Here is a 27,952-nt window from a genome sequence, read left to right as displayed (position 1 = left end):
TTTTCCCAGGTTTGAGCAAAATGTAAGCTTTTTATTTGAGACACTGGGCAGTACAGGATATTTTATACAGACAGGAGCATTCTTAGAACTTTAACTGCAGTAAATCATGACGTGATTCATGTAGAAAACAAATGTGTAACATTTTCTCAGTCTTGGTCTTAAACACTACAGCTATCCTCCTATGTATTTTTTTTAAATAGTGCACTGACTGTTTTGGTGTGATTTACATCTACCATCTCTTCACCAGAGACCCTACTGAACAATGTGAACAATGACAACGAGTGAGGCATCTTTTACACACCTGAAAGCACATTACAAGCAACATCATTCATTTAAACATGTTCCCTGTTAGCTTCCTGCTGTGCTCATGAGCACCACATGCTGTGTAACACCAGTCCACGTGGCTGCTGTGTCTTTGCTCTGTAGTGGACCAGGGAAGGAATTCTGTACACAGTTCTGAAGAGCCCATGAGATAACGTGGCTGGTTTATGGCTAAACAAGCAGGAAGCGGCTAAGCCTCAGTTCTCCTCTTGATCTCACTGATAAGATCTGCTCTGGATATATCGACCTGTGCACAAACAGCAGAGGGGGGGGGGCAGCAAGATAACGTGACGTGTGTGTGAGCATTTCTTTATGTGTGTAATTACAATGACTTGGTGTGCGTGCATCATACCTCCTCTCTGGTTGCCACTACACGCAGCTTCACCACTCCATCCTTCAGCTCCTGTTCTCCCAGTATAGCCACGAGGGGGATTCCTGCTTCCTCACAGTACTGCAGCTGACTCAGCAGTTTGGGGTTCTTTTTGTACATCACCTCAGCCTGCACACACACACACACACACACACACACACACACACACACACACACACACACGCTCTTTACTGTTCCGATGTCATCTCACCAGTACACATACAGTGGTGTGTTTGCCTCCTTCATGATTTTGATTTTTTCCTGTTTGTCACACTTAAATGTTTCAGATCATCAAACGAATTTAAATATTAGACAAAGATGATATAAGTAAACACAAAATGCAGTTTGTAATATTTTTGTCTAGGGCTGCTCAATTAATCGAATTTTAATCACGATTACGATCTGGGCTTTCAACGATCATTAAAAATGACTGAGCCGATTATTAGCACCTCCCTCATGCTTTACTCTCGCGCTGCTCCGTGTGGTAAGTCAAGCGCACCGCTCTCCATTTCGAACACGCGTCACAACAATTAAGAGGACCCGAGGGAAGCTCGGAAAGCTAAGCAGAAGTTATTTGGAGAGGAGTGGACTGCCGTTGGTTGAAAAGAGAGGTAAAAAAAACAAAACTTCAGTGGTGTGGAAACATTATGGGTTTGCGGAGTCAGACGTGGATCAAGTAGACACAGTGTGTAAACTTTGCTACGGTGTCGTAGCTGCACCACAGAGCAACACTGCAAAGTTCACTAAACATAGATGTTTACATTTTTCATTTATTTCTTATATTGCAAACATTTGCACTGTTATCAGTATTTGCACACTATTTTATATTATTTTTTAAAGTCATTATTCAACACATTGTTATTGTTAACCCTTTAAAGCCGGTCAGAGCAGCACGCTCCGTTTTGCCTAACCATTTTTAACTCCCTGTAGAACCTGAACCGTGTAAGCTAGCGCAATAATTTGTTTTGCATATGAAACCGGAGGAGTTGTACTTACATCTGATGCCATCAGCTTGTCCTCGGTCATGGTTTCCTTCCACATAAAGCTTTGCAAAAATTGCATAAAAAGCACTTGCAGCAACAAAAACATAATATTCCAGAAACAGGCTTTGCCGATCCATCAGCTGTTCTTAACACTTCCCACTTTGAAAAAGACGTCAACGTGAACTGTCGCATTTCCTGCCCGAAACCAGAAGTGACGTCATTTTCGCAGAAAATCTAGTTTTTTACTTGTAGGCCTTAAAAGCCTATACTGGTGTTTTTATAAGTCATGTTTGACTTTTCTGAATAGTTGCTGGGATGCTTGGAACTCATATTGCACTGCTGGAAATAGTTTATTTTGATGCACCTGCTGTTTTCTTTGCAAATTTGCATCATAGGATTGTTTTTTGTTTTTCCTGCAGTATATAAAAATTGCTGTATCTCCAAAATAAAACTATGAAGACACTCAAAATAAATTTTCTGTTGTTGTAAACTATTTTTTGCAACTTTTTTTGTATTTAAAGTTTTGAGGGATAAACCTCTTAAATTTCTCCAAGTAGAAATATATGTAAAAAACAAAAAACGATTTTCAATTTTTTTGTAGTTTATTGCACTTGTTTGCAATTAATGTAGTTACTATGGACTTAATGCATACATATTATTAAAATATGGGCTATAACAGTTGTATTGATGTATAGCAACTTGAAATGCTCCCACAAATGGCACTACAGCATGTAAAAAAAATAATATAAGCTCTGGCGGACTTGGTTCTATGGCAGGTCTTAAAGGGTTAAATAAATATCGTCAAATAATCGTGATCTCAATTTCAGTGAAAATAATCGTGATTATCATTTTTGCCATAATCGAGCAGCCCTATTTTTGTCTAACATTAAATTTGTTAGATGATCTGAAACATTCACGTGTGACAAACATACAGTAAATCAGGTAGGGGGCTAACACTTTTTCACACCACCGTAGTCGATCGCTGGTCAATAGACAACACGGACATGTGCTGTAATGCTAATGACCGGGCTGTCTTACCTGTCTGTGAAAGCTGCCCTTAAAATTGTTGATTTATGTGTTGTGTTTATTTATTCATTGTCACTCTTAAAAAGCTTCCACCAGTTGTTAATAATTTCTTGATTGCATAGTTTAAAAAATATTAGTCTGTGGGGATGGAGAGCAGCTGGCCTGCTCATTAAGACAGGCTTGAACATAATGACTCCATCATAATTATGACTGCAGTATCTGGTCTTTAAGTGATGACATATCAACCCTGCTTCAGTCTTTGTTAAGGCTGTGGTGTTTTTAACATGTTTTCATGTTTTGTATCTTTCAGTGGTTCCCAAACTTTTTTTGCTGGGCCCCCTTTGTTTTACAAGAAAAATGTTCGCGCCCCCCCTCCCCACGTGCACACACGCACTAACACATCCTCCAACCACACACGCCCATATTTTGCTCCATTGTGGTTTATTTCACACCTCAAACATTCAGTAAACAATTAAGCAAATACAAGTAATCTGCAGGTAGTAATAAAATAAACTACTAACTCTGTCACACTGCGTCCGCACCTACACGGGTATTTTTGAAAGCGCAGCTGTTTCGCCCACACTTAAACGCCGTTTCGAGTCACCGAAAACGGAGATTTTTTAAAACCCCTTTTTTGTGTTTACGTGTGGACGAGGAATACAGAGTTCGTCACGCAACGCCAAAGGTATGTGTTTTGTTCCACGTCACGCTGTGGCCACGTTATTGTTTACATGAGATGAACTGCAGAATGATAGAGACGAAATACTGTTAATCTGACTGTCTGCAGGTTTTACAGGCTTACATACAGTTACTGTCCCTCCATTTACAAAGGCAGAGGCGTCACCGTGTGATTATTTTACGTGTAGTTGTTTCCTGTGTAATAATATTCAACATCAATACATTTTTCAAAAAATGCCTCTCTGTGCAAAATGGGTTTAAAAACATAAACAGCTGTGGGATCCTGTTTGTTTGAACCGAGGGAACAAATCGTGGCAGGATCAGCCTGATGTTATTTGTATCCTGCTGTAACTTTACTGTATAAAGAGCAAACATCTCCAACATGTCAGGAGTAGTTAGTCATTACAACAAGTGTTTGTGAACTAAAGATCAAGAATGTGGGATCCTGTTTGTCCGTGATTTGAAGAGCCCAGCGCTGCTCCCGACGCAGGGAAAACCAATCCTGGTGAAGCCAAAGGGAAGATTTGCTTCACCATATTTTCTAGTCTTTGGTTTGGAAACATATTCAGCGATGCTTCATCTCCTGCTTTGCGTTTCTGTAGGCGCCCCATCAAACACTTGTCCATGATGCTAGCAGTGTCCAAGTGTTCTTTTTTTCTTTTCATACCGCGCCCCCCCTGCAATGGCTCTGCCCCCCCACACACACACACACTTTGGGAACCTGTGGTTTATGTTACGCTAACATAGCTGTGTAGCTAGCGATCACGTAGCACATCATTATATACCAGCTAGCCAAACTTCAGTAACCCTACAAACTGCTGTTTAGTTTTCTGTCTTCATTTATGTTGGAAGTGATAACAGAGCTGTACATTTTAATTGTTTCAGAAATCTCTCAGTAAGAACATGCTACGTCATGTCTAGGTGCAAACTAGTGAGCTAACTTCCTGCTAACTTTATTTTATTTTAACTTATTTTGTGTATCATTTCTGGCATGTCAAGTGTACACTACTTGGTGTTCAGCTGGGAGTTGTTCTGAAAGTGCTATATAAATAAATTGTTTGCTTGCTAACTTCTAACTCCGTTAAATGTAATAACTTCTGTGTTCATGGATGCCCGGATGTTAAACTTAATTGTTACACCTGGTAAAGCAGCAACACTGATGATTAAAGATGAATTTAAACAGTGTTTAACTCTCAGTGATGCCACAGTGTTCGTTTGACTTTGGGAGCTGAAGCAGAGTTTGGACACAGAAACAGCTGATGAAGTCAGACTTAAAGACCGGATAAAGCAGCCACACTGCTCCCCCTGGTGGATACACAAGGTACCCAAACTCTTAGGGTGGGGTTGTTGACAGTATCTCCCCCCTGATCTGTCCTGACACCCCCTGCCACACACCTACCTTGATGCCAGCATTCCAGAGCTCAGAGATGAGTTGCAGTCTCTCCTCCAGCAGGTTCTTCTGAGCAGATGCCACCATGATCTGAACTTCTGTGGTGCGCACCTTCTCCGGTGAGGCCTGAACAATAAAACCATGTCACTGTTGAACTTGTGCATCATTCACAGAACAGTAAAGCTGCTCCAGCTTAAATTTTATTTCACAGATATCAGGCGAGACATTACCTCAGCCTTCTGCTCCATGATGGAGAAGATCCTTTCGATACCTATGCTGACACCCACACAGGGGACTCTCCTCCCCTTGGGGTCGAACATGCCCACCAGGCCATCGTATCGGCCCCCTCCTGCCACGCTGCCCACGCTCACACTCTCTTCTGCATTGGCGCCGTTTTGAGCTTCATTAGTGGCTGAGACTGCGCTTGCCTGAGTCAGCACGGCTTCATAGATCACTCCAGTGTAATAGTCCAGACCCCGGGCCAGACTAAGGTCAAACACCACCTAGAGAAGGCAGAATTTCAAAGTCCGTATCCAGGCAGGGAAGAATGAAGAACGGAAAAACAAACAAAAACAACAGAGAGACGAAACAAAAGCCCCTTTTCCATTTACCTGCTCGGATTCACTTGCCAAGGTTCACTCAACTCGGATCGACTGGTTTTCACTTACAATCGAGTACCACCTAAAGTGCGTGATTGTTGCTATAGCAACATGGCCGAGCGTCCCGTGACATAATTAGTATGCTAATGGTACCAGGTACCATGACCTAATGGAAAACCCTGAAAACCAGTAAGGGTGTGCTAGTTTTTCACAGGGTTGCATGACCAGTATAAAACCTTTTTTGTCCACATGGAAACCAGATCATTGCTATAGAGCACTCATACTGGAATCCTATACCAGAGAAATCCAAGATCAGTTTCTCACCTTGTCTGTGACATGGAAGAGCTGTAGGTACTTGAAGAGCAGTTTGATGTCTGAGAGGCCAGCGCAGGCCTGCTTACTCTGAGACATTTTATGGTCCTGAAGGAGGCGCTCAGCCAGGTCCATTCCACCTGCATTACATCCAGCACAGTCAGTCTGTGTGTTGCACAAGCGATTCCCTTGGCATGCTCTATTTCATCATTGTGGTGGTACAAGATAAAATGTTTAATGTTGTGTTTCTGAGTCTGTGGGAGTGCAGCATAAGCTTGGACCACATTTTATTTGATGCTGAAGAAAAAGAGCTAAAAAATGCCTCCGCTGAACAGCTGACAGTTCAGGTCACGCTGATTGTTCTACAGACATCAGCTGTGTGGATGTTGGGCACAGTCTCACCCTGCATGCTGACGTACTCCCCAATCTGGTCGGCAGCCTCCTCTGACAGGCCCTTCTCATTCACCATCTCTTTCTTCACGTCCTCCCAGGACATCTAGAGGAGGACACGGGTAAGGATTTCAATTCAACTTTATTTATATAGCGCCAAACCACAACAACACGGTGCTTTATAGTGTAACATAAAGACCCAACAATAATGCAGAAAAAAACCAACATGAAGATGACCCTGTGTGAGCACTTGGTGACAGAAGAAGGAAAAACTCCCTTTTAACCAGGCTCAGGTAGTCCATCTCTCGGGTAGTCCATCTCTCGGGTAGTCCATCTCTCGGGTAGTCCACCTCTCGGGTAGTCCATCTCTCGGGTAGTCCACCTCTCGGGTAGTCCATCTCCTGTGACCGGTTGTGTGTTTGACTAATGACTAATGTCAGAGTGGTGCATAAACACACGGTGAGTAAAAAGAGGTGAGAGATGGAGAAACGCTCAGCAGCCTTGTAACGAATGACCGTGAGCAGCAGGGCTGCAATCATTGCAGGCATAGACGGGACTACAGCACAGTCCACGTTTGTTATATTTACCAACATAACATGGCAGCTCTGTGGAGCACTAGTTATACCCATCTGCTGATAAGCCACACCCTCATCATAACCTGCCAAGCACCGAAGCACTGAGCCTTGTATTTAAAGACGGTTCAACACAGAGCTCTTTGGTGACACCTGGTGCCAAAAATATGACGAGCAGCTTGAATCTACAACTTGAAGTGAAGTGCTGCATTACGATTGGCCACTCAGAGCTGAAATGACAGCTTCTGTTTAACATGATAATGTGACAGTTCAGTCTGACATCGGGCTGATGTGGTGCTTTTTACCTTCCTCATGTAACCATGCACCATGGTGTGTTCTCCCTCTGCTTGGGACTTCTTGATGTTTTGTATTAATATATAGTGTTTGTTTTTTTTAATTAAGTACAACACGATGTTACAATAGGTTGGGAGTATGCTTGTGCAGTGAAGTCCCTGCCTCCATGTGATACGTTTAGATATACTGCAGCTGTGTTTTCTTACAAATTATAACTCTCATTATGTCGCACACTAGTTCGCTATCTGTCGCAAAAAAAATCACCAATGATTCAATTCGTTATGTCTGTGAAGGTTCTCAGTCATCCAGGTCATCGTAGTCAAAGGAGCTTGCAAAGAAAAGCGTCTGGACTTCTTTAAGTTGCTTGAAGACGTTTCACCTCTCATCCGAGAAGCTTCTTCAGTTCTAAGGTCAAATGGTGGAGAGTCCCAGATATAAACCTAGTGGGAGTTTCCCCCCACAGAGGGACAAAAGGACCCCTGATGATCCTCTAATCGCCTGAGCCAAGGTGTAAACTGGGTGTGGGTCCCAATCAGCCAGAGTTTCGGGTGTGTTCATTGTGAAACCTGGCCCCACCTTATCATGCAAATTCCTGAGGTCAGATGACCCAGGATGTGAGTGGGCGTTAAGGCGTCTGGGAAGGGATCTCAAAACTGGATTATAGATGGCAGAGAGTTGGTGTCGTAAACCCCGCCTCTGTTCAAAGATGGTCGCTCACAGTGGACATAGATGCTTCTTTCACTCCTCTTTCAAACCATCTGTCCTCTCTGTCCAAAATGTGAACATTGGCATCCTCAAAGAGTGACCTTTATCCTTAAGATGCAGATGGACTACTGAGTCTTGTCCTGTGGAGGTGGCTCTTCTGTGTTGTGCCATGCGCTTGTGAAGTGGCTGTTTGGTCTCTCCAATGTAGAGGTCTGAGCATTCCTCGCTGCACTGTACAGTATACACCACATTGTTAAGTCTGTGTTTTGGCGTTTTGTCTTTCGGGTGAACCAGTTTCTGTCTGAGCGTGTTGCTGGGTCTGAAATGCACCGGGATGTCATGCTTGGAGAAAACTCTCCTGAGTGTCTCTGATACACCGGCTACATAGGGGATGACAATGTTGTTGCGTCTGTCCTTCTTATCCTCCCTTCAATTCGTCATTAACCACTGAATCGGGGGTTTGACAAATGAAGCTTCAGATGTCATCAATCACGTGACTCTTTTCAGACGACCCTCGCCTCGGAACAGGGCTTCTGAAGCAGTGTGTTCGTTTTTTGGGTACGCGCTGGAGCTTCAGCTTCAGACGGGACATCACTGCTACTTGTACTTAAAATCAGCACCCACAGTTCAAAATAATTGCACAAATGCAAACACACTTCTCTAAACCGTGATAATCAATGACATTTGTGTGAATGGGTGGATGACTGTAAAGCGCTATAGAAATACAGGCTATTTACCATTTGTGGCTAATATCTCTTCATCTTACAGCATCTATTTCATCATACACTGAGGAGCTGCTCAAGTGCATGGAAGACAGGATTATAAATCATTAAAATGCTCTAATCAGTAAATATTTGAGTTCTTGGTAAATAAATGGTAAATGGACCGGTTCTTATATAGCACTATTCTACTGACCGAGCACTCAAAGGGCTTTAAAGTGGCTGAAGAAGAATCTTTCTTGATGTGCAAATGTTTTCCTAAGTGAAGTTAGATGGTTGCAAAGACATCTGTCAAGAACATCCTAAGAATATAATCCACCCACTGTTATCATCTTCAGTGCCCTGTACCAACACATAGCAGAGCAGCTATCTGAACGCTGCTCCAGAGGTCGATCATCTTGTTAATAATTTCACCTCCTCACTACGTACGACTCTGGATACTGTAGCTCCTGTGAAAACTAAGGTCTCTAATCAGAAGTACCTGACTCCGTGGTATAATTCTCAAACACGTAGCCTAAAGCAGATGACTCGTAATCTGGAGAGGAAATGGCGTGTCACAAATTTAGAGGATCATTATTTAGCCTGGAGAAATAGTTTGCTGCTTTATAAGAAAGCCCTCCGCAAAGCCAGAACATCTTACTATTCATCACTGATTGAAGAAAATAAGAACAACCCCAGGTTTCTCTTCAGCACTGTAGCCAGGCTGACAAACAGTCAGAGCTCTGTTGAGCCAACCATCCCTTTAATGTTAACTAGTAATGACTTCATGAACTTCTTCACAAATAAAATTCTTATCATTAGAGAAAAAATTACCAATAATCATCCCACAGATGTAATATTATCTACAGTTACTCTTAGTACCATTGATGTTAAGTTAGACTCTTTTTCTCTAATTGATCTTTCTGAGTTAACTTCAATAATTACTTCCTCCAAACCATCAACGTGTCTTTTAGACCCCATTCCTACAAAACTGCTCAAAGAAGTCCTGCCATTAATTAATTCTTCGATCTTAAATATGATCAACCTATCTCTAATGATCAGCTATGTACCACAGGCCTTCAAGCTGGCTGTAGTTAAACCTTTACTCAAAAAGCATCTCTAGACCCAGCAGTCTTAGCTAATTATAGGCCAATCTCCAACCTTCCTTTCATATCAAACATCCTTGAAAGAGTAGCTGTCAAACAGCTAACAGATCATCTGCAGAGGTTTATTTGAAGAGTTTCAGTCAGGTTTCAGAGCTCATCACAGCACAGAAACAGCTTTAGTGAAGGTTACAAATGATCTTCTTATGGCCTCTGACAGTGGACTCATCTCTGTGCTTGTCCTGCTAGACCTCAGTGCAGCGTTCGATACTGTCGACCATAATATCCTATTAGAGCGATTAGAACATGCTGTAGGTATTACAGGTACTGCACTGCAGTGGTTTGTATCATATCTATCTAATAGACTCCAGTTTGTGCATGTAAATGGAGAGTCCTCTTCACACACTGAGGTTCATCCATCCTGATCCAGTCCAATCCTGTTTTGTAAGTGATTTCCGATCTGGACCTACTCTTCTGAGCCTGTGGTACATCTGAGGCGGATCTGATCCAGAGTCACATCTGATTAATCTCACTTCTTATTTCTTGTTGAGCAGCTGCACATAACATTTTCATGCAAATGGCATCAACATAGCAGCTCTCCAAGGAGACGCTTACAGTGCTGTTAGATTACATCAGAGGTGTCACAAATAAAAATGCCATTCCTTTTTACCTCCACAATACTGGTTTCTGAATATTGACAACTGACAACATTCTCATAAGTACGAGGGTCAGGAGAACTGAGTATAGTGATTAGAAGAGTTGGATGTTCACTGCAGTAAGCCTCAGTACCTTGTCCAGTTTATCCACCGTTGAACAGATGGTTCGGAACTTGTCATCTGGAACGCCACACACCGCAAACATTCCATCAAGGATGCGTCGGTCGTTCACCTGCATGTAGAAGATGTGGTTAGAGAGACTCACTCACCACGGCAGCACTCAGCTCAACTAAGTGACAAACCTTAATACGAAAGTCTCCGAGGTCCAGCTCGTTGAGGATCTCATGTACAATCTTTAGACACTCAGCATCTGGGATCATGGCGTCGTATTGCCCTGCTATGTCAAAATCCTGAAACGCAAACACAAACACACATGTTAACCTTGTCACTTCTAAGTCAGTCATCAGTGGTGACGAGCAGCAGATGTCAGTGTAAACTGAAATAGTCAATAGATAAAATACATAAAAATGTATTGTGCAAAGTGTTGCATCATCTACAAAGACTGTACGACAGCTTTGATGCTCTGGCGTCATATGTCAGCAGGGTGACCTGGAAGGTGAGATTTAATACAGAGATCTGGAAGGAGCCAGTGCTGAGGATGATGCAGGAGGAAGAGATGTTGTGGATTTTGCTGGTTAAGAAGTCCAGGACCAAATTGTAGAGGAGGAAGCTCAGGTTGAGACTTTTTGCACCCGAGTCTGAGCCAGGAACAATCTGCAAAAACGTTTTTTCCTGTAGCCCACAGTGACACTGATGGAATCCTTTATGTGGGCCTCGACGACCCTTCTGAAGCACTCCATGGCGATCAGGGAAAGGAGTGTGGACAGCATTTAACAGTCACATTTTTTTATTGCATCAGAGCAGTGACCGTTTACCAAAGTACACCAACCACCTGCTACTCCTCAACAATAGTTTTCCACATCTGTAGCCTCGGGTAGCTAGCTGTCACTACCCGATCCATACCGGAAACCCGATCGGTACCCCGCATGCACGAAAGGTGTCTACTTCCGGTTGAAGCGTTTTACGATAGTTACGGGTCAGAGTATCTGTTAAGATGTTAAGAATAATAAGTATCTCTTAAAATGTTTCCCATAATGAAACATTTCAATATAATGTAGACGAAAACGAAAAATAAAAAGATAGTTACGGATCAGGACTCTCCGATCCGTACCGCGCATGTGCAGGGGTTTTCGTCTTCTTCTCTTCGTTTAATGGCAGTTTACTCCCCAGTGTACGAGGATACTGCCACCTGCTGACTGAGCGAATAAACCCTATTGTAAACTGAATTAGCATCATTACAAACGTGTGTTAAATTTGATTTAGTGACAGTCGAGTGTGTTTATGCTCGTCTGTGTGGAGAGGATTGTTGGAATAATGATGATGATGTGCGCTATCACTGTCAGTTGTCAGTAAACACTTCATCTGGCTGCTGAATCTTCACGTGACACATTACAAAGTCTGTATTATTAACTCTGTAATTAGGCGCCATTCTTCTTATTTTACGGCGCTGTTGTTCAATCGGGGGACGCTCTCTGTTGAGGAGAAAAGCATGAATTTGTTTGCATACGGATTATCCATTGTTTAAATGTCCCGGTAGTCGAAAAGGAGGCAGAGCTGCTGAGAAATGCTAGGAGCTAACTGGGCGCTAACCGTGTCATTCAAATATATTGAATGTCGCAATGTTGGCAAAGAGAGGAAGTGACGTAAGATTTGCGCATGCGGGGTACGGATCGGGTTTCCGGTACGGATCGGGTAGTGACACTAGCTGTAGCCTCGGGTAGCTAGCTGTAGCTTCGGGTAGCTAGCTGTAGCCTCGGGTAGCTAGCTGTAGCTTCGGGTAGCTAGCTGTAGCTTCGGGTAGCTAGCTGTAGCCTCGGGTAGCTAGCTGTAGCTTCGGGTAGCTAGCTGTAGCCTCGGGTAGCTAGCTGTAGCCTCGGGTAGCTAGCTGTAGCTTCGGGTAGCTAGCTGTAGCCTCGGGTAGCTAGTGGACTTTGAATCCTAGCAGTGAAAGGTAGTGCTACTTTTCTGGAGGTTTTGCTGCATATTGGGCAGTTTCTACATTAAGCGCTGTTGCTAATGAGTGTTGAACGCGTGAATGCTTCCTGTTGGTGATGCTGGCAGTGCCTTATTAGTAAAGTGTTGCTACGATACTTTGGAGTAAAAGCATTGCTACCAAACACCCGGACTACCTACAGGACTGTATTGCTACTGCTTGTGAGCTACTATACACTGGCATGTAGGGAACAGAGCGTTCTGCACTAAAATTCATGGACAGTGTCAGTTTAGCACAAACAGCAGGGCTGTCAACGGCTTCTGCTTGAATCAAGATTATATAGGGGACCCCTCGCCCCTCCTCACACAGGCATCACTGAGCCAGCCTATAGGGAGCTGTGATATTTGACCTTCTGATGAGGTCAGAGTAGATATTCCCATAGTGAGACAAAATTAATGCTATGAAAAAGAACTCAGTCCATGCCATCTGCAGTTGACTTACACACTGATAAAACTCTCTGTAACGTCCCCGGGTCATGGCTGGGTTGTCACGACGATAGACCTTAGCAATGTGATAACGCTTGATGTTGGTTATCTTGTTCATGGCCAGGTAGCGGGCAAATGGTACCTGAAAGAGGGCGGGTCAAGAATAACAACACCACAGAGTAACAATGTATTGCTACTTTCATGACAATGTAACCTTTTCACAAGCTGCACTTGGTTAATAAGAAGCCCCGTTCATTTAACTGCGTATTCTGACTCTGTTGAATGCTCAGTCTAAAGTACCACCACTCTTTTAATCCTTTCTAACATTTTTGTGGAAATGCATGAATGAGAACAGTACAGTTGGCTGTGTCTATTTAAAGGATACAGTGAGGTCATATCTGAGGGACAGCAGCTCTCCTCCTTGGTCTTTGAGATCGTAGATGAGCTTGGAATCTTCTCCATATTTCCCCGTCAATGTTTCCTGTGCAAACAGACAAATAGGTCACTTCCGTGCAATGTGTTCCACATTCCTGCAAATCAATTGCGTGCTGTGTGGTCAAATGTTTGTGAATGTTGAAGGCATTTCACCTCCTTGTGATCAGTGTGTCAAAAATAATGTCTCACACAGAATATGTGATATATAATTCTCATAATTAACATTTAACAATATAAACCTACAGGCTACACACCAACACAAATCCTAGCTAACAACAGGTATAAACACAAAGTCAACAGCACAAAGCTTTAAAGCAATCGAGGAACTTGACTTCCGGTTGCGCCGTAAGATGGCGGCCGAGAGCTCCCAGTCATCTCAGCAAAAATGTTATTATTTATTTTGTACTGCTTTCTATTTCTGTGCGCACAGCGCGATCATATACGCGGTATGACGGACAAACGCTTTTGGAGCAATGTTCGTCAGCCAGTTCGGACTTTACAGCAGGTTTCGACACCGTGGATGCCTGGGATCCTTCGTTTACTTGCGCGACGCCGTGGGAAAACAAAGAGTGGGAAACGCGCCAGAGTTTTGAGCCGATCCCGACAGAGAAACGGCAAGCCAACTCTGCCCAGCATCCTGCTCGCAAATCTCCAGTCTCTGGACAACAAACTTGACGAGCTGCCTGCACGGATTAAACACCCAAAAGACATCAGGAACTGCTGCGTTCTGGCCTTCACGGAGACATGGCTGGAGCCCAGCGTCCCCGACCGCACCGTCACGCTGAATGGATTCACTGTTTACCGGGGAGACCGAACGAAGGACTCAAGCAAGAAAAGGGGAGGAGGGGTGTGCTTTATGGTTAACTCTATGTGGGATAGAGATGTGTGTATCTTAAAAACTTACTGCTCTCAGAGCCTCGAGCTGCTGAGCATTAAAGTCAGGCCTTTTTACCTCCCGAGGGAGATCAGCTCAGTTCTCCTCTCAGCTGTTTACATTCCCCCACACGCTGATAAAGCTTCGGCTGTGGACGAACTGTATGACATCATTATTGGACCTGAGAATTAAAATCCTGACGCTGCCTTTATTGAGCTGGGAGACCCAGCTTTTGGTAAGGCAGACCATTGTTCCTGCTGCTGCTGCCTGCATACAGACAAAGGCTGAAACAGGTAAAACCAGCGTCCAGGGTCATCTACAAACGGGACAGTGAGGCTGAGGAGGTCCTGCAGGACTGCTTTGAGACAACTGACTGGCAGATATTTGTGGATGCAGCTGATGGCAACATCAATGAACTCACAGGGCAGGGATAGCTCAGTAGGTAGAGTGGTGGCCCCATGATCGGAAGGTCGGGGGTTCGACTCCACTGAACGGCTACCCTGAGGTACCCCTGAGCAAAGTACCGTCCCTACACACTGCTCCCCGGGCGCTGCACTGGTGGCTGCCCACTGCTTCACTGGGTGAATGGGTTAAATGCAGAGGAACTATTTCCCTATGGGGACTAACACGCACACTTTACACTTTACACAGACTCTGTCATTGGATATATTGGAAAATGCATGGACGATACCATCACTAAAACCACCGTCCGCATATATCCAAATTCCGGGGAATTTGGACGAGAAGTTGTTAAGCTGCAGACGAGCTTAACAACTTCTATGCTCGTTTTGATGCAGACAACAGAGAGCAGATCCTCTACCCTCATGAGGACAGTGAGGCTGTAACTAACTCTCAAAACAGAAGCTGTAAGATGGTCTTTCAAAAGGGTCAATCCTCACAAAGCTCCGGGACCGGACGGCATCCCAGGCCGGCCTCTCAGAGTGTGCGCCGACCAGCTGGCAGAGGTGTTCACCAACATCTTCAACCTCTCCCTGAGGCACTCAGTGGTCCCCACGTCCCTCAAAACATCCACCATCATTCCCGTTCCTAAGAAATCTGTGGTCTCCTGTCTGAATGAGTACAGTCCTGTTGCACTGACATCCATCATCATGAAGTGGCTCGAGCGGCTGGTCAAAGGTCATATCTGCTCCTCCCTCCCTGACATACTGGGCCCTCTTCAGTTCTCCTATCGGACAAACAGAACCACAGAGGATGCCATCGCCCTGGCAATGCACACCTCCCTCACTCACCTGGAAAAAGGGAATACATATGCAAGAATGCTCTTCATCGACTACAGCTAGGTAGGGCTGCCACGATTAGTCGACTAGTCACGATTACGTCGACTATCAGAATCGTCGACGACCAATTTGATAGTCGTTTGAAGCTTTGTTAGATCCCAAAAGACGCAGGAATAAGTAGCAGGATTTAAGAGTGTAATAACGGACTGAAACAGAAGATGGCAGCACTGCATGTACAAGGATGTCAGCTACCGTTAAACCCCGAAGAAGAAGAAGTAGCTGTGTCCCAAAATTCATAGCACCGCCCTGCTTAGTTTCCAACAATGGCGGCAGCTAGTTAGTTTTAATATTACTCTTATTATTCTTTCTGGGTCACAAAATAAACGTTTAACATATTTTCAGGCGAGAATGTAGCTGTGTAAACCTCAAATATCTGCTCAGTTTATCAAGACACCACATATTTTCAAAAGCGCTCCGACGTTTTCGGCGACGTCTGTTACCCACTAGCTCGATAGCGAGCCGGGGGCAAGGCTAACTAGAGCCGTGAGAACACCGGACTCCCGGCAAATCGTTTTCAAACCCACCGCCGTCTTTCGCTACTCAGGTTAAATATATATGAGTCACTTAGATAACCTAAACATGTTATTGTTTGGCTTTTTTCAGTATTTTACTTGTTCCTGAGTAAATCAGTTTGGCTGAGATTAAAGTTTTTACACAGCTGAATAAACGTCAAGCAGACAGCTGATTATCAGAAGTGTGAGATGCTGGAGAATATACTCCGGTGTCCTGTTATATTTTAGATAGCAAGGAGTTTATTAAACTTCACCGAAACAATCTGCAAATTTCATTAAAATTTAATAAACTATCATCTTGTCTTTATTTTTAGTTAGCACCTTAAACACTTCAAGCTGTAAGCTAATGATAGTTATATAAGAGCAGATGCTGCTGGTGCAATAAGCTGTAGGTTTTACGCTCAATGGATGCATGCTCTGATTAGTCAACTAATCGCAAAAATAATCGGTGACTAGTCAACTATCAAAATAATCGTTTGTGGCAGCCATACAGCTCGGCATTTAACACCATCATCCCCTCAAAACTTGCCTCGTAGCTCGTCGACCTTGGGCTGGGAACACCGATCTGCAGATGGATTCTAAACTTCCTCACAAACACGCCCCAGGTGGTGAGAGTTGGTAAGCACACCTCCTCATCACTCATCCTAAACACAGGAACGCCACAGGGTTGTGTGCTTAGCCCCCTCCTTTATTCCCTGTTCACACACAACTGTGTTGCTAAACATGAGTCCAACACCATCATCAAGTTTGCAGATGACACAACGATCATAGGCCTCATCACAGACAACGATGAGACGGCCTATAGAGAGGAGGTGATGGCGCTGTACGAGTGGTGTCTGGAAAATAACCTGACTCTCAACATCAGCAAAACTAGAGAGATGATAGTGGACTACCGGAAACGACCAGTCAGGGAAGACCAGCCCATCCACATCAACGGTGTCAAGGTCAAAAGGGTCAGCAGCTTCAAATTCCTTGGAGTCAACATCACCGAGGATTTCTCCTGGACCCTTCACACAGACGCTGCTATCAGGAAAGCTCGCCAGCGACTCGACTTCCTGAGGAGGCTGAGGAAGTTTGACATGAACGCGAATATCACCTCAAATTTCTACAGGTGTGCAGTCGAGAGCTTACTGACGAGCTGCATCACAGTTTGGTACGGAAGCTGCTCTGCCAGCAGCCGGAAATCACTACAGAGGGTGGTGAAGGCAGCAGAGCACATCACTGGCACGAGGCTTCCTGCCATTCAGGACATTTATCTTCAACGGTGCCTCCGCAAAGCACACAGCATCATCAAGGACCACAGCCACCCAGCACATCAGCTCTTCTCCTTGTTACCATCTGGCAGACGTTACAGGAGTCTGTCTGCTCGGACTACAAGACTCAAAAACAGTTTTTACCACCGAGCCATACGACACCTCAACCACAACACTTAAACACACACAACACAGTCCACAGGACGCACTCAGAAGCTACCCTGCAGCTTCACAAGTACTCTGCACAATCTGCACTGGTCACTCCACTTTATTGGTATTTATATTAGGCAGAAAATGTGCAATACTGTACCAACTGTTCAGTCTGTACTGCTGCTCATTCCTGCCACTGTGCAATATCCCCCCCGTCACATTCCTATTTAAGATTTTTTTTATTTAATCACTAGTGTGTACATATATTTATATATTTATTAGGGGTGCAACAATACTCGTATCGATATTGAAGCGTTCGATACAGTGCTTTCGGTTCGGTACCCATATGTATCAAACAATACAAAATTTTTTATTTATTTTATCAACTTTCCTTCTGACGATGCTGTCTGTGTTGAGCGCTCAGTGGATCTGCGCTCGACAGTGCAGCCTAGGCGGAGTAGTCGAACGCAGATTCCCTGAGCGCAGGGCAAGCTAGCGAGACAGAAGTTAAGCTCTCCTTGCAACATGGCAAACTGAACCTCCCCCACCCTCATTCAGATCTGGCCTTTGGAACTATTTTGGTTTTCATGTGACGTATGAAGGTAAGCGCGTCATGGACTAAAGTAAAACAGTATGTCAGATGTGCCACGCAATGCTCAATTACATTGGTGGGAGCTAGTGTGTTAGCGCAGTTAGCTCGTTAACGTGTTGACGCCGTCCAGCCCCACGCACGGGTCTATCCGCAGTAGCTCGTTAACGGAGATTTGCCGTGTTGTGGCGTTAACGTCATTTCAAATTAACGCTGACAGCACTAGTGGGAACACAACGAATATGACTGCACATTTATTCCGACATCATCCTAGTGCAATGACAAGTGGAAGCAGACAAAAACAACAAGCACGCATGCTACAAACTTTACCCGAGTCATTTAGACAGCCATTAGCACATGATTCTCCTTATGGGGACTTGATATGTTTAATATGCTGCTGAGAATATAGCCCAGAAGAAGCGTATAGTAGAGCTTTTATTTTGAAAGAGCCATTTCTCTGTAATAAACTCTCTTTTCCAAAGATGAGTGATTCCTCCGTCAGATTTATTTTTTTATTTTTTTATTATTTTGTTGTTTCAGCAACATTAAATTTAAAAACTGTACTTTTGAGTTAAAATATATATTTATAATTTTAATAAATGACAAATTAAAAAAGCATGAACATTTTTTTTGTATCGAAAAAATATCGAACCGTGACACCAAAGTATCGAACCGAACCGTGAATTTTGTGTATCGTTGCACCCCAATATATACATATTTAGTCTGTTAACTGTTAATCTTTTTTCTTTTACTATATTTTATTAATATTTTGCTCTTAACCATTTTTTTTCTACTGTACCATTCTGCTGAGTGACTGTCTTCTGCTCGTCAAATACATGTCATTGCAATGTTGACCCTGTGCTAACTTGCATATGACAAATAAAACTGAAAACTGATTAGCACACTGTCTGTATCCGGCCTTTAAGCCTGACGTCATTAGCTGTGTCTGGGCCCAAAGTCAAACGAACACTGCGGCATCACTGAGAGTAAAACTCTTAATATCCAGTTTAACAATAGCCTTAAGTTTAACATCCAGGCATCCATGAAAACAGAATTTAATACATTTAACGGAGTTAGAAGTTAGCAGGAAGTTAGCTCGCTACTTACCACCTAAACATGATGTAGCATGTTCTGACTGAGGGATTTCTGACAAAATTCAAACGTACAGCTCTGCTATCACTTCCAACATAAATGAAACTAAACAGCAGTGACACTTGTAGGGTTACTGAAGTTGGGCTAGCTGGTATATAACGATGTCCTACGTGGTGGCTAGCGACACAGCTATGTTAGCGTAACATAAACAGTGAAGCTGGAGGATGAACGTTAACTTTTTTCCACTCGATAAAAGTTAACTTGAGGGTTCCCGATGGTTTTAAAAGCTGAGCTTTAAAATGAATAGCGGTAATAAAAACCGAGAGAGGCCGACAGTGATCACTGACTGTTTTTAGGGGCTTTTGAGATTAAATAGAACAAGATACAAAGCATTAAAACATGTTAAAAACACAAAAGCGTCATTAAACACAGGGTAGTTTGGGCCCGGAAGCAGGATTCATCACGTCATCACTTAAAGACCGGATAGGTGCTTGCAAAGAGCCGAAGTTGTGTTAGCGGCACAACTTCGTTATTTAGCAGTTAGCTGTTGTTTCGGTCCTGAATGCAGTTTGCACTTCACCATTGCGCTCTGGTTCTTTTGTGCAATAAAAATGAAAGTAGTCAGCTAATTGTAGCATAAGTACGAGTGGAACCGATAAGCGGGATTGAGAGTCTGGCAGACTAACAATTCCAAGGAATTGAACTACTGGGAACCGGTTTGCTAAAAGAACTAATACCCGATTCCCATTCCTATTTTTCAAGCAGCAAACTTGTTAAACTAAGTCAAACTCTACCTTTAGTTCAAAAACAGGTGTGTCGATGGTCTCGGCTCCATGTCGTTTAAAGCAGCGGATGATGGTGTTGAAGACTTTTTCTCTGATGGCCATCTGTTTGGGGTTGTAGTCTCTCGTTCCCTGACAAACACACATTGTCAATCAAATAATTCTATTGTGAGAATATGTATGCACTTGTTGTTTGTTGTCATTTTTTTGTTCAGCATCCTCTTTGTAACAGATTTCACCGTGCGGTAACCAGTAACCACTCAGCCTACCAGAGGTTGTAAATGGTCGCTGTCCTAGGCCTGGGTGACTGAATCCATGTAACTTTTTACATTAAAAAGAAATCTAACTTAGAGCCACTGGGGTTGTAACACACCATTGGAAAGCTTACCATACAGACATTTTCTGGTCCTCTAGAAGAGATGTGATTGATTAAAGGATAAGCAGATATCCACATAAAGCATCATGTACTTTGATGACACAATTTGGGGTAGTCTGATCCTTGCATTTTTGACTACCGACACTAAAGTTTGATTCGTTAAACCCACTCTTATGAAGGGGTTCTTTGATCTGATCTTTGGTAACAAGCTATCTAGAGCTATTATATTTTTTTAATTATAATGCAGCCACTTGGTGCCAATGATCTCACAGACAGGCTTCTCTGTAACCAAAGCTACGCCTGCTTCTACTTACAACAAGCTTTTAATCAAATGGTATGTGCCCGAATATAAAGGTAGCGGGTACTTTGCCATTGAGAGCTCCTTTTATTCCACCAAGTCCTGCTGAGATAGTAAGATAAGCTTTACACATGTGACATAAAGTTAAATGGTTGTGTTTGTCTTGTCCTAATACAGACGATACCAGGCCTGTGCCACAGAATATTCTGTAAATATAAACGTGTATTTCCTTAAATACAACAGTACTTTAATCTTACCTTTGGTGTTTTAAGGACAAATTGGGTTTTGCCATCATCTCCTAACTGAGCCTTTAGTGCCAGCAGTTTAGCTACCTCTTCATCAATCTGCATGAGAACACAGAACAAAATATAAAGTGTTCAGAGGTTTTATACTGTATTTAACAACTGTAGCGTGAAAAATTATGAATACATCTTGTCAAATAAACACATGGACAGCAGCCTACCTGAGCCACAGTGATCCCAGGGAAAGAGTGAAGAGATCGGACACATGTGGGAGCCCGAAAGCCCACCAGAGCGGAGCAGGCACGAACCCAGATCATGCCCAGCATGGTTATTCCACAGTGCAGGAAAATGGTATGGATTTCAAAAAAAAAAAAAAAAAAGTAAAGTAGGACCAAAAAAAGATCAGAGTGCATCAAGAGTGCAGCATAATCCAGTGGTGTTGTACAGAGCCAGCCGCAGCAGCCAGTCAGGAGGGTTGGGTTAACCAGACGGTGAAGTAGATGGTGGAGATGATGAATCGTGTGACAGGCCAAGGTCACCACAGGTCAGGCAGGAAGAACAGGAGAAAAGTGGTAAGCAACCCTATCACTAGGAGAGGGTGGGGCATGATGCATCATCACCACAGTGAGGAGAACAGAACACGAGATGCAGCAAGTCAATCACAGCAGCCCAACAGCCCCCCACCCACCCGGCAAACAAAGTCTTTCACTAATGTGATAAAAACTGATTTAGACAACAAGTGCACAGATGCACCTCTTGAACTGTTTAAAAAAATCTATGATTCCTTTTTTTTCCCTGTATTTGTATAGCGCTTTCCTTCACTTATTGTCCACAGCCACAAAAAGTTGGTTAACATGTCTACTGTTGCTGCTTTAACCTGTTATTGCATTTAGCAAACTCTACCTGTCAGCAAGCATTTGTAACTTAGTCTCAATAAATCTCTATGGTGTCATTTTCATAAAGCGAGTCAGAACTAACATCAAACAATTCAGATAAAAGACAGGAAATGGATGAGACTGCTGTCTGAACGACTCGGCTAAGGCATCTTCTCTGAGAAATAAGATTATGCTCTATGGTCCAGTCTAGAAGATTCCTGAATAACACAAAGGGCACGTTTTTAATTCATGTTGTTCTACGAGGATTTATGACGGGCTAAAACAAACACTGGCCCCTAGAAGATGTCTTGATCGTCTTAGTGTTTGCTAATAGTAAACGCTTCTGCACCGTCCCATACATTTGGCAAACACAATTTGTCTCAAACTTAGTATCAGTAAACGGTCATAGGCCTCAGGTACTTTTTAACATTCTTAATCGCTTTTTTAGTTTATGTGATAATCCTGGAGTTACTTCTTCACCAAGTATGTGCGATGATTTTTTAGCATTTTTCAATAACAAGATCTTATCGATTAGGGCCCTTGTTTCGTTGTCTGTTGTCTCAGTTCAAAGCCCTCCACCTGTGTGTTCAGCTGTCTTAGAGCAGTTTGATCCCGTCTCCCTTAAGGACCTGACCGCGATAGTTAGTGGCCTAAGATCATCACACTGCCCCTCTGATTCTCTTCCCCCGAGTCTGCTCAAAAACACTTTTAATATTGTTGGCCCTTTTATTCTGAAATTGATTAATACGTCCCTTACTACAGGCTGCGTCCCACTATGCTTCAAACAAGCTGTAGTTCAGCCTCTTCTTAAAAAACAAAACCTGGACCCAACTGTTCTGTCTAATTACAGGCCCATCTCAAAGCTTCCTTTTCTATCTAAAGTTTTGGAGAAAGTGGTCTATCTACAGTTGCAGGCACACCTCGATTCTAATATGATCTCAGAAAAATTTCAATCTGGTTTTAAATCATTACATAGCACTGAGACAGCACTTTTAAGGATTTTTAACGATATTCTCTTAACTATGGATTCTGGCAGCCCTGCTGCCCTTTTACTGTTGGACTTGTCAGCAGCTTTTGACACGGTTGACCACGACATCCTGTTATCACGGCTAGAATCGCATGCTGGCCTAAAAGGATCTGCCCTTCAGTGGTTTCGCTCCTACTTGACAGAAAGGTTCTTTTATGTCAATATGGGCCCCCACAACTCCAAATTAGCTCCTCTTAAATACGGCGTTCCTCAAGGCTCTATTTTGGGTCCCGCCCTCTTCGCACTCTATTTGCTGCCATTGGGCTCCATCTTCTCGCGGTACAGCATTTCATTTCATTGCTTTGCGGATGATCTACAGATTTATCTACCTTTAAAATCAGGATCAGATCAACCGCAGCTCTTATTACGCTGCCTTGACGACGTTAAACAGTGGTTATCATTAAATTTTTTACAGCTAAACGAAAACAAAACTGAGGTTGTCATTTTTGGCAATTTCAATCATATCGACAGCACGTTGGGTACCCTCTCCTCGTATTGTAAAACACATGTAAAAAACCTCGGAGTTTACATTGATGGTTCTTTTAAATTGAATAAGCAGGTGAGTGCAGTAGTTCAGTCCTGTTTTTTTCAGCTAAGACAGCTAGCCAGGATAAAGCCATACCTTCCGGCTGACGTCTTCGAGCGTATCATCCACCTTTTTCTTACTTGCAGATTGGACTACTGCAATTCATTGTATTATGGCCTAGATCATGCCACCATCCATCGCCTTCAGATGGTTCAAAATGCTGCTGCTCGCCTGCTAACCGGTACCAAACGGAGAGAGCATATAACCCCAATTTTAGCCTCTTTACACTGGCTCCCTGTCCCCTACAGGATCCAATTTAAACTCTTACTTTTTGTTTTTAAGTCACTCAACGCCCGAGCCCCCCCCTACTTGTCAGAGCTCCTCTCTGCCTATGCTCCAGGAAAACCCACGAGATCTAGTTCAAAACTATTGTTGTCCATTCCACGGACTAACCTCAAATCTCGTGGTGATAGATCCTTTTCTGTGGCAGGTCCCAGACTTTGGAATAGTCTCCCCTTTAATATTAGATCTGCTCAAACTCTTGAGCAATTTAAATCTTTACTAAAGACACACTTTTACGCTCTGGCTTTTAACACATTATGACCCAAGCATTTTGGATTTATCTGAATTAGTTAGTATTGTTTCAATTCTTCTATTTTATTGTTTCTATTGTTATTATTGTATTACACTGTAGTTTTTAATTTTATTGTTATTGTTAAGCACTTTGTGCAGCATCGGCTGTTGGAAATGTGCTATATAAATAAATCTGACCTTGACCTTGACCTTTATTGTGGTATCAGCTACATATTCTCAGTGGTCACAGGCTCTGATAATGCCCGTGTTAACGCATGCGTGTTATTGCATCAGCTCTCCTTACACATTTCCATAACGAGAATAAGAACGTTGAAAATCCACGTTTTAAAGCCGTGAAGAAAATAAAAAGCTATATCATTGTTATCTAATTCGTTAATTCATTACATAATAGGTGCCAACATGCATGTTAACATCCGCTAGCTAACTGGGCTGAATGAAGGAGGCCGGACCGATTAGAGCGCAGGACTTTTCCTGTAAGCTAACTCTATGGTGGAATAAAAAAAACTGGCTTTTGGGAAGTGTAGTCTCCTTCTCCCTGAAACCTGAATTTAGCGGATATTGTTTTCTAAATATAAGCGCCTTCCATTTTTTCGGAAAGCCAAGTTATTGAGCATCATCTATGTCGAAATGAGAACTGATTAATAATCATATTAGACAGTACTGAGTCAGATGCTAACAGCATGTATTCCAAGACCGAGAGCTAAACTGCGAGTATGAAAACCTTCTACATGTATTATATAGCTAATCTAGCTAGCAAACAACCAATCAGTTAAAATGCCGAAGCATGGCGCAGCATGCTGTAACTCACTTGTCTTAACATCATAATTAATATTAAGAGTAAATCTTAGTACGGACCTGCTCTTTGCTCGCCTTCTCTGATTTTAACTTCCGGACGACTTCCCCTTGACTTTTAATCGCTTCTTGTATCTGAGCCTTGTCTTCCATTGCTTTTTCTAAATGGTTTTATAGCGCTACCTACTTCACCGGCTACCTACAGCACATACGGACTTGTAACTGTCAACGGAGCATAAAACGGAAACGGAAATAAACGCAATTTCCGATTCATCATTCGTGATGTTCCCGTGTGTCTTTTTATGTGTAATTTCTTTACTTATATTGGTAAATAGACTTCAGTAAACAGGATTTACAAAGGGGTTATACATGAAATTCAAAGTTTCCTGCATTTCAAGTATCTTTATTACTCTGTGTTAGGGACATACATTATAACCGATCCGGTCACTTAAAATATGTTTACTGTAACTGTTGTTATATTTGTTGCCTTTTCTGCTTTCCTTTTGGTCAGATTACTCTTAAAAAATACATTTTTAATGTCAAAGAGATTTTTAACAGCATAAAGGATATATAAAAGTCACTGCCAAAAACTAATTGCAGCTTCTACCTTGTGACAGGAATCTTGTTGGTGGCTCAAGATGACTTGATATCATTCATGAGGGATATTTTTGAAATCTTTTTCACATATTATAGACCAACAAGTTATTTATAGCTTAGTTACAATCACTTTTTGGCAAATACCGGTAATCTGTTTTTGGCAGACAGGAATTCATTAGTTGGGGACACCAAGTTTATGACCTTGAAATTGATTCCATTACTTTAGGAGGAAGGGGGAGTGAAATACATTTTCTTTGTATAACCTTAATTGTCCCAATTTCAAATGATTTTAGAATAAGGTTTCTTTTAGCTGGATTAGAATAGATTTTGTTTATCAAAGTCGTTCTGATCACTTTGTTTGTGCACCTGCAGTCAGAAAAGTCCTGCGATGCACAGCTGTCACTCTAAGAGAAATTTAAGAATGCGCTCTCTCTTCTTCGGGTTATGACTGTCTGTCATACTGAGCATTTGCCTGGTGGACCCCGATGGGTCAATTGAGCTGCGCACCCGTTGTACAAGGACTAACAGCAGCCCATTAAACTCTAATTTCAGGGGTTTATTTTAAGTTTACAGAATATAACATCTGGTAAGACGATGAGTTTTACTTCTCACTGTCTGTGTTATGTGTATCCATTTATCGTGTATGCTACTTTGCTCTGTGGACTGTAAAATGTTTCAGTGTATTCATGAAATAAACCAGAATTTCAATGTCTGAATCTTTTACTGTTTTTCTGCTTTGTTCACTCCAAGTTTGACAAAACCCACAGCTCACAAACATCGCAGCGCAATCTCAGTGTATTTAGCTGCTTTTTCCCTAAACACAATCAGCTGACTGAGAGAAATGCCTGTAGTCATCCACTTTGGTCACTGTGAATGTTGAAGGAGCTTTGTTCCATAGACTGAGCAGCTCCTTCAGTGGGAGACTGCGGCACCCACGGTGTGGGACGGAGAGATTTCGCAGGTCTTTCCTCCCCACTGCTGTCAGACTCCACAACAAAGACTTTAACTGAACAAACACACACATCCACACATGTGCAATAACACTAAGTGCAATAATCCTTTCTGGCATCGTTGTATTTTTACTCAGTTGTATATAGCATTCGTATTCTATTTTTATCTTATTGTATATTTATTTTATTTTATTCTACTGTATATAGTATTTTATTTTATTCTATTCTGTACAGCTGTGTACTGTATTTATTCTTATTGTATTCTAATTTTTGCGTCATAACTTTTGCACTGTCCACTTCCTGCTGTGACAAAACAAATTTCCCACGTGTGGGACTAATAAAGGTTATCTTATCTTATCTTATCTTAGACACCTTATACTAGTGTTTCCTGCACTTAATCCAACACTGCTATGTTCTATTTAAACCCAGATTTCTTTTATAGTTTGCAGTGAAATTTGTTAAACCGTTGCTTAATGGGACAGAAGTACACGTCACTCTTTACTAACACATTGTAGATGAGTTTATTGCTGAACAGCACAGCTAACAGCCTCACACACTCTTTAGATTTCTGAAGCTTTGTGTGTAATGGTTTAGTCTCTCACACCTCACCCTTTTCTCCCAGTATCACAACAGTATGACTCCCAAAGTACGGCTCAGTAAACAAACAAGGACTCTGAAGTCAGAACAGAAAGATACAGCTGGAAGATTAGTGACTGTGTTTTATGATGCGTAGTAAACTACCCCCCTTTTCTTCTTCTCTGTGTTGTTGTTCTTGTGTGCGTGTGCGTGTGTGTGTGTGTGTGTGTGTGTGTGTGCGTGCGTGTGTGTGTGTGTGTGTGTGTGCCTTAGAAGTCAAATTATACATTAGCCACACTTACAAAAAACATTTTTTTAATTTCATTTATAACTGAGATTACAAGTTGTAAGCAGAAATCTTATGCTCAGCCAAAACCATGTTTCCCCACTTTCACAATGCTAAGGTGTCAAATCCACAACCCCCAACAGATGGTTTGTTACATGCGGGCGAGAAGGGCGAGCTTTACTTACACAGCCTCACACACAGTAGCAGCACCACAGGTCAGCTGACCACAGCCTGTAATATTGACTGGAGCTCACAACAGCAATGACTCATTTTCCTGTTTAGGTGTGGAGGCCCCGTCCGCAACGTAGCAACAGACAATAGATTTACATATGTGCTACATATGTGAGTAAAGTCAGTACATTCTTACTAGAAAATAAAGTTTGTTTTGAACATAATTACCTCATAGGATGGAATTCAAGACAGAAGGTGATTTATAGGAATTTAATATTTCTTTCATTTCTTAATAACTGCACAACAATTGTTGCCTTCTCACTGAGCTTCTTGTTGATGGTCTGGTCCGTGTGCACCTGGTAGAGCATCAATCACTGTGGACACTAGTGAGCGTAGCATGCTTCTTCATGTTGGGTAAACATATTTAAGTCTTATTTTATTCTTTTTTAAGTAAAATTGCAAACATTTTATAGGAGGAAGCTGAACACAAGGATTTAGCCTCCATTAGAAAAACAAAATGCTTCCAGCCTCTGAGGAGGGGGTCAGTTTTTTCTGAGCCCATTCAAGTTGAAGGAGCCAACCGTGCCATCCTACTCTGGATCACTGCAAACACAAAGCTTTAGTGAGTCTCCTTTGACTTTCTCTTCACCCTCCTGCCCTCTGGGAGGCTCCTGTGGCGCCTCCCAGAGGGCAGGAGGGTGAAGAGTCCATGTGATGGGTGACTGGGGTCTTTGATGATTTTCCCAGCCCTTTTCAGACACCGCTTCCTGTAGATGTCTTTTATGGCAGGAAGTGGTGCTCCGGCGATGCGCTGGGCAGTTTTCACGACCCTCTGCAACGCCTTCCGGTCCGAGGCAGAGCAGTTCCCGTACCAGACTGTTATACAGTTGGTCAGGATGCTCTCGATGGTGCAGCGATAGAAGTTCACCAGGATGTCTGAGGACAGGTGGTTCTTCCTCAGAGTCCTCAAGAAGAAGAGGCGCTGGTGAGCCTTCTTGACCAGCTTGGAGCAGTTGGTCGTC

General features: G+C 42.7%; 1 protein-coding gene across 2 annotated transcripts; it reads right to left on the bottom strand.

Moving 5' to 3' along the window:
* hars (histidyl-tRNA synthetase) lies at positions 1-24,599 on the bottom strand. 2 transcript variants are annotated; one of them, XM_004566602.3, is made up of 14 exons: positions 24,414-24,568; positions 20,758-21,124; positions 20,552-20,638; positions 19,633-19,752; positions 13,021-13,116; positions 12,652-12,777; positions 10,400-10,507; positions 10,231-10,329; positions 6,082-6,175; positions 5,692-5,819; positions 4,999-5,271; positions 4,778-4,894; positions 674-820; positions 1-568 (listed from the first exon to the last, which is right to left on the bottom strand). In XM_004566602.3, the coding sequence occupies exons 2-14, from the start codon at positions 20,947-20,949 to the stop codon at positions 512-514; spliced, it is 1,644 nt and encodes a 547-aa protein (XP_004566659.3). In that variant the 5' UTR covers positions 20,950-21,124; positions 24,414-24,568; the 3' UTR covers positions 1-511. The 2 variants fall into 2 exon arrangements, with proteins under 2 accessions (XP_004566659.3, XP_004566660.2); XM_004566603.3 differs by lacking the exon at positions 20,758-21,124 and having other exon boundaries at positions 24,414-24,599.
* Positions 24,600-27,952: the final 3,353 nt, after the last annotated feature.

Source organism: Maylandia zebra, linkage group LG2, assembly GCF_041146795.1.
Source record: "Maylandia zebra isolate NMK-2024a linkage group LG2, Mzebra_GT3a, whole genome shotgun sequence".
NCBI classification, from domain to species: domain Eukaryota; kingdom Metazoa; phylum Chordata; class Actinopteri; order Cichliformes; family Cichlidae; genus Maylandia; species Maylandia zebra.
Note: the sequence above shows the minus strand (reverse complement) of the source record. Positions and strands in the feature narration are given on the sequence as shown.

Coding starts and splice junctions, on each gene's coding strand:
- hars (XM_004566602.3), bottom strand. CDS start 20,949: ATGCACTCTGATCTTTTTTTGGTCCTACTTTACTTTTTTTTTTTTTTT. Junction 12,778..13,020: donor CCCTCAGATATGACCTCACT/GTATCCTTTAAA, acceptor GCCCTCTTTCAG/GTACCATTTGCCCGCTACCT. Junction 569..673: donor TAGTGGCAACCAGAGAGGAG/GTATGATGCACG, acceptor GTTTGTGCACAG/GTCGATATATCCAGAGCAGA.